This window comes from Arachis ipaensis, chromosome B06, assembly GCF_000816755.2.
Source record: "Arachis ipaensis cultivar K30076 chromosome B06, Araip1.1, whole genome shotgun sequence".
Classification (NCBI taxonomy): domain Eukaryota; kingdom Viridiplantae; phylum Streptophyta; class Magnoliopsida; order Fabales; family Fabaceae; genus Arachis; species Arachis ipaensis.
Window position 1 is genome coordinate 119,638,692 of NC_029790.2, and position 6,976 is coordinate 119,645,667.

At 35.1% G+C, this 6,976-nt stretch overlaps 1 protein-coding gene across 1 annotated transcript; it reads left to right on the plus strand.

Annotated features, from left to right (window-relative positions):
* Positions 1,104-4,721, plus strand: LOC107647398 (protein FAR1-RELATED SEQUENCE 5-like). Its single transcript, XM_016351474.2, has 6 exons — positions 1,104-1,193; positions 2,207-2,877; positions 3,030-3,430; positions 3,555-3,905; positions 4,065-4,405; positions 4,608-4,721. The coding sequence occupies exons 1-6, from the start codon at positions 1,104-1,106 to the stop codon at positions 4,719-4,721; spliced, it is 1,968 nt and encodes a 655-aa protein (XP_016206960.2).

Sequence of the window (6,976 nt, forward strand, 5' to 3'; positions counted from 1 at the left end):
TATTTTGTTTTTTTTATAATAAATTTTATAAATATATACAAGCAGTTAACAAAAGTTATATATATATATTCTATAATTATGGTTAAACCTTTTTTTAAAAGTTTTTTTCTTTCTATTTAGAAGTGACCGTCAATACTTTTTAAACAAGTAATAAACATGACAGTTAAAAAAATTGTTCCCGATATAAAAATTTATATAAATAAGCTTTGTACGATAATATATAAATAAAAGACTACATCGAATTTTTTTTAAATCAAAAGAAACTTTTATGAGAATAGATTATTAATAATCTATTCATGTTATTTGATTTAGTTGATGTATAATATCCGTTTTTTTTAATAGTTATTACTGCGCAACGTGCGAATAATTGGACTAGTTAAAAGAAAGGAAAAGTATAAGTGAACAATAATCTTAGTGAACAATATGAACAATGGAGTTACAAATGTAAATTACTCATAAATTTAATTAATGATGTAATTAATTTAATTATAATAACTATTTTTTAAAATTTAAAATATCAGATTTTTGAAATAGGGAACTGTAACACGTTTCATATTCTCATACCATATCAATAAAATAAAATATATAAAGTCATGAAAAAAATAAAATATTACATTGATACCTAAACTATAATTGTTTGAATTAAAAATTGCAATTGAAAATATCAAAAAGAAAAATAATAAAATTGAAAGATACATAGAGTCATGAAGAGTTATATAAAAATATTGAACAATTTAAAATTTACTTTTTGATGAAGAGAAGATGACCATTAGATAAGGAATAGAAAAAGAAAGTTGAAAATATAAAAATAAGAAGAGGGTTTAAGAGAAGAAAGAATTGACGGTACAATAATTAAATTTGATTAGGTTAAATAATAGTCAAAATGAAAAAAAAAATAAAAAAATAAATTTAAAACTTTAGCTAATTGAATTTATTTTATTTGTGGTGGGGTCATTTAAAATTTGAAATGGGGACATATTATATATAATTATATTTTTTAAAACAAAAATTAAAAACATCATGGGGGCAAGTGCCCCCTCAATGTTATGCTTGGGTCCGTCCCTGCCTGCAGCCCAAGGCCTCCACCTATCACAGCCATTTTAATGGAGCACAATTCCGTTGAACCGAGTTGTCTCGTGCCAGATTCTTTCACCGGCGATTCGTTCGACGGAGAAAGTGAACAGTTGGACAAGGTAAACAATGTATCTTGTTTCTTTTAGACGTATGTTTATTTTCATATAAATTAGATAGTTATTAAAAGATCAACATTCTTAATCCATTATGATATTTTGTTACAAACGGAACAATTTGGATGGTGTTCTTGTCCATTCATGTGGTTATTAGTTAAAGTGTAATATATAAGTGGATGATCCTGTGAAAGGATTAGTTTGAATTTTTTCTACCTAAAAAGAGAAAACAATTACGTTTTTAGAATGGTGGAATGTTATAATACAATGTACTAGTTAGTTGTTACTACTTACTAGTTACAGATTGGGTTCTTGTTAAGTTTTTATAACTAGTTACAATGAACCATGTGACAAGTTATAAAGGAGATGAAGTTAGAAATTTATTTACTGGATATGATGAATTGTTACAATACCTCTTTAATAGGTTACCCTGACATGTTTTGAATATATGTATAGTGTTAAATAAGAAAATTTTGCCCATGGTTGCGAGTAAAATTGTTACAATCCCCATCTGTATGCTATCAAATCATGCATGCACTAACAAATTTGGATAAATATGGAAGAAAATTATAGGAGCTAATAACGAGACTTTTTACATGATAGTAGAAGACTCTATTTTAGTTTTGTAATGATACTTGATATGTGGTGGATTTATGCATTCTCTATATAAATAATCAATACAATACTAATTGATTAGGTGCCACTTTGTATGCGTATAATTTTATTGTTCTGAATTCGTTTAATTCATGCACATTAATAAATTTTAATATCATATTTTTGGATATAGTATTAATAAAATCTATTTAGTCGATATTTTATTATAGTATCTACTTACATTGTGTATGTTTGATTGTACGCCATAGAATGTACGAAAATTACTGAGTTGGGATGTGATGACACGGAACTTGTTGATGAGGTTCGGACTCTATTTTATTGTTGTTTTTTCGTTAACCGCATGTTTGAATAGACCATTAATCGTCGTGTGCCTGAAATGATGTCTATTTTGAACTGATTTGCAGTTACAAGATCATAGTTGCCTTGCTGACGATGAAATACTAAGAGTTGGGATGCGGTTTGAGCATTTGAAGTTGGCCCAGGATTTTTATGCGACCTATGCAAAAAAAGTTGGTTTCATAAGTAAGATACGGGCCACAAATCTTGACAGGATGACAAAGCAACCGATCAACCAATCTATCCATTGCAATCGGGAGGGTTTCCGGGGGTCTCCTGTCAAAGCACCCATACGGAAGAACACAATGGTAGGTGTGGGATGCAGAGCAAGAATATATGCAAAGTTCGACAGGAAAAAGCATGATTGGGTCTTGTTGAAGGTTGAACTAAATCACTCGCACCCGTGTTCAACTAAGAAGGCAGTGCACTACCACGAGAACAGGGAGTTAACAATGCATGCGAAGTGTATCATTGAGGTTAATGATGAGGCGGGCATTCGACCCAACAAGACCTTTCTAGCATTAGCCAATGAAGTTGGTGGGCCTTCGAACTTGGGCTTTTCAGAGAAGGACGTCAGGAATTACATTTCATCAAGACTCCGATCCACAAGTGTCAACGCAGATGTCAAGGAGATGTTGAACTACTTCATGCAAATGAAGGAGTTGAATCCGAACTACTTTTACGCAGTGAATATAAATGAGGATAACAAGTTTACGAGTGCAGTTTGGGTGGATGCAAGGTGTAGGGCATCCTATGAATACTATGGAGACGTGTCTCATTTGATACCACATACAGCACGAACCGGTAAAATGTATTTAAGTTCACATTGTTTAATTATTTTATTATTTTTTATTAGTTTCATGTTTCTAAATATAGTTGTTCGTTCTTTAGGCATGGATTGCCGTTTGCTGCTTTCATTGGTGTGAACCACCATGGTAAGTCTACTTTGTTAGGCTGCGCTCTGCTAGGCAGTGAGGAGATCCCGAGTTTTGAGTGGGTGTTCACACAATGGCTGGAGTGCATGGGAACGGCACCGAAGGGCATCATCACAGACCAATGTAAGTCTATGTTTGGTGCAATTAAGAAGGTCATGCCCAATACACGACACCAGTGGTGCATATGGCATATAACAAAAAAGATACACAACAAGCTTGGAGGTTATTCTAGGTTCAAAGAGTTGAATGCTGAGTTGAATCACATTATATGGAACTCTAAGTCGGTTGAGGATTTCGAGGATCATTGGGCTGAGTTCATTGATGACTTCAACTTACATCACAACAGATGGCTATCAGGTTTATGTCTTTTTAGGGAAATCATGTGCCGGTAGTGCTTAGATGTTGTTGTGTTCTTGTATTCTGTTATGAAAAAACGTTCTTATGCATGGTTTTGTTTTTGGTGCGTTTGTTTCTTTTTTAGATCTATTTGAGGACCGACACATGTGGGTGCCTATCTTTTTCAAGGGTCAATTCTGGGCTCCCATGAGGAGTATGCAGAGGAGTGAGGGGATGCATTCATTCTTTGGTGGATACTTAAATTGTAAGACTAGTTTGGTCCAGTTTGTCCACGAGTTTGACAATGTCCTAGGAACGAAGGAGCAGAAGGAATTGGAGGACGATGCTGCATACTCTAGAGGTCTAATCCCATGTTCAACTAGATCAGTCATCGAGAGACGATTTCAAAAAGAGTATACTAACGAGATGTTTAGGGATGTCCAAACGGAGTTTGGCAAGAAGGCTGATTGCACTATTCGTGCCGTGGATGAACAGGGTGACTCAGCTTGGGTAAAGGTGGAAGAGGAAATACTAGTCTAACAGACAACCCGTTATGTTACGTTTGACGTCCATTTTGACCGTTCGACTCACGAGGTTCGATGTGATTGCAACTTGTTTGAGAGTGCAGGTATATTATGTTGCCACTGTCTTGTAGTACTTTCATCTTACAAAGTTAATGAGGTTCCTTCCTGCTATGTTTTACCTCGTTGGAGAAAGAACATAAAGCGCAAGCACACCTACATTAAGAGTAGCCACGATGTTAGACGTTCAGATGAAAGCCACAACATATTCAGAGGGTTGTGTGCACATTTCTACAACGTTGCGCAGGAATTCGTGGATTGTGATGATGAGGCAGACATGCTGTATAATGTTCTAGATGATGCAAGGGCCAAGCTAGTAGATTACCATGGCAGGATGCGAAATAACATCGTCCCTACTGCACACAATAGCATCGCCACAGACCCTTCAACCGTTTTCGGCACAGAGGACATTCAGGCCCCATCAAAGTAACCGCTAAGGGTCGTCCAAAAGGCAAAAGGCTAGGATATGAGTTGGATAAATCAATAAAAAAATCCATGTAGAGAAAGCGGAAGAGTTTACGCAACGTATGTATAACAATTTAATTTAAACTTCACTTTTACAACGGTTTTTATTATCTCGATAGTGAGTTGCTTTTGATTGAGCTTGTTTGTTTCAGGATAATTGTGTAGAATCTACTGCAAATCAAGATTCGGAGGCTTCCGCTCAGCAGATTGCTATGCAAGGACTTGGTGGATTCATGTCGCTGTTAAACTCCTTCGACAATACCTAGATTGTTTATGATACAGCATCTATTATGTTATATTAGAGGTCCCTTTTGTTAGGTCTTACAACTCAATATGTATGTTTCATGGATATTTTCTTTGTTTGGGTTGTCTATGCTAAGAAAATTATGAAATTGGTATTTCGATGGGATTTTATGTGCTTACAGCTTTGAGTGGCATGTCCAGGATGTTCGCTTTACTATGGTTATTGATGGTTATTTTTCTGGTGTTTGGATGGTTACTTCTAATCAGATTAGCAATTTGTCTTTGATTATTTAAATGTCATATAATATGGGCTCCCATGACAATATCTAACATCAGCTCACGTCTCATTGACAGAAGCATTTCCTATGTAGTGTTTAAAAATATCAGCACGTTGTTTAATGTTTCAAATTAACATGAGATGGTAAAAACAACCAAAACATAGACCGACATGTTAACTTACATCATTCCATTCAGCTATGTTACAATCTTCATTCCATGTCTCCATGAATTTGATGGCTTAGATACCACAATCCCAACTAGATAATCAAGTAAAACCAATGCCATCAATAAAATGGTTATGCTAAACCCACTTGCGAAGTAATCATTTATTGGGTTTGTTGGTTTGAACTACTTACCCGTTTGGTTGCATGGAAACTTTGGCATAGGCACACATTGGGCCGTTTGGACTCCGGTCATATGTTGGGATGGCCACCTTAGCCATGACTTCAATTAGCCGTCCCTGAAAATCACTCAGCAATCTCTCATCAGCATATGTTTTAAGTGGTTCATGTATTCATGAATAATGCAAGAATGTAAATGAGCATTAATTGAAAGCAATGTAAATGAGCATTAATTGAAAGCAATTAATAAGGAAAGGGAATAAGAGAATAAGGGAAGATCATTGGGGTACAGAGATATTGATTTCTTTTTATCAAATAGTTTTCCATCTCAACTTCAATCATACAATCACTGATCTCTTGGCAAATTATAAGTGATTAAATTCCAATGTCTTGGTAATTCAATCTCTCTTAACTTGATCAATTGCCAATTCCTTGATCTAATTGCTCATAAGAAGAGATGAAGATTGGTCTCTGATTTAGAGCCACACAATTTCATGAATCAAGCTATGGGTTGATTATATTTCATATATCAATCCCAAAACCCAGAATCATCAAATTGGGAGAAAGAACTTCTAGCTTAATTCCTATGATCCCTCTCTCAAGTTTTCATAGGATTCAAATGAGATTCAAACTATCTTTCAATAGATTTTAATCCTTGGAGTGAAGAACGAAGATTCTTTCGAAAGAAACAAATGAAAGATGAATTGAAAATGAAGAATAAATCACAATTGATCCATTAAATTCAATAGAGCTCCTTCCCCAATGAAAAGGGAATTAGCCACTTATGGCTTTTAAAATGTGAAAGGTAAGAATAGGAGAAAAGTAGGAGAGAAACCCCCTTGTAGTGTCCCCTTCATCCTTTATTTATAGCCTATTCTAAATGAAAAATCAAATTAAATTCAACTAAATTGAGATTGATTCCATTGGCTTGATCCATTTGGAAGTTTGGAGAATTGAGGAATGAATAAGGAAATTGAAGCCTATGAGATTGGATGTGGAGCAAAGTGCAATGCCAAACTTTTTCATCAAAGGATGGCCCATTTTGGCCTCTGCTGTGCCACGCCAAGTGAGGGGCGTGGGACGCCTGCAACGTTACTTCAACATGGCCCAAATTATGCTTTGTTTTGCTTTAGCGTGGGATGTCACAGAACTGGCGTGGGACGTGAAACTAGGGTCATGCATATGCATGCCTTTGCTGATTTCACCACTTGTGCGTATGCATGGGGAATGCGTACGCATGATTTCGCTATTTTAACAATTGTGCGTATGCATGGGGCATCTGTACGCACAAATGTCGTTGGACGCCATGATCATCACGTTGGACGGCAAAGCTTCTAGATTAATCTTTTGAGTTTGAAAAAAGTGTATCCTAAGCTTTTAAAGCGTGTCCTTTCTTCCAAAGTGCGTCATTGGCTTCCTCCTTTCTTCTTTTAATTTCTATTTCATTTCCTACACTTATCAAAGCACAAAACAACTCTAAAGAGCATTGATCAAAGCACCAATAATCTTAATTAAAGCAAAGAAAAATCTCTATCTTGAATTTAAGGAAAGAAATGCTAAGAACATATATTAAAAGCATGAAATTCCTAATAAAAATAATAAGTCACTACCACTATTTAAAGAAATAATAACTAAAAACTAATAAAGATGCGCATGCA

Bases quoted from the DNA above. Each gene is read 5' to 3' on its own strand.
- LOC107647398 (XM_016351474.2), top strand. From the start codon at position 1,104: ATGGAGCACAATTCCGTTGAACCGAGTTGTCTCGTGCCAGATTCTTTC. The intron at 2,878-3,029 runs GTGTAGGGCATC...TTCGTTCTTTAG, and splicing joins GCAGTTTGGGTGGATGCAAG to GCATGGATTGCCGTTTGCTG. The intron at 3,906-4,064 runs GTGACTCAGCTT...ACTGTCTTGTAG, and splicing joins TCGTGCCGTGGATGAACAGG to TACTTTCATCTTACAAAGTT.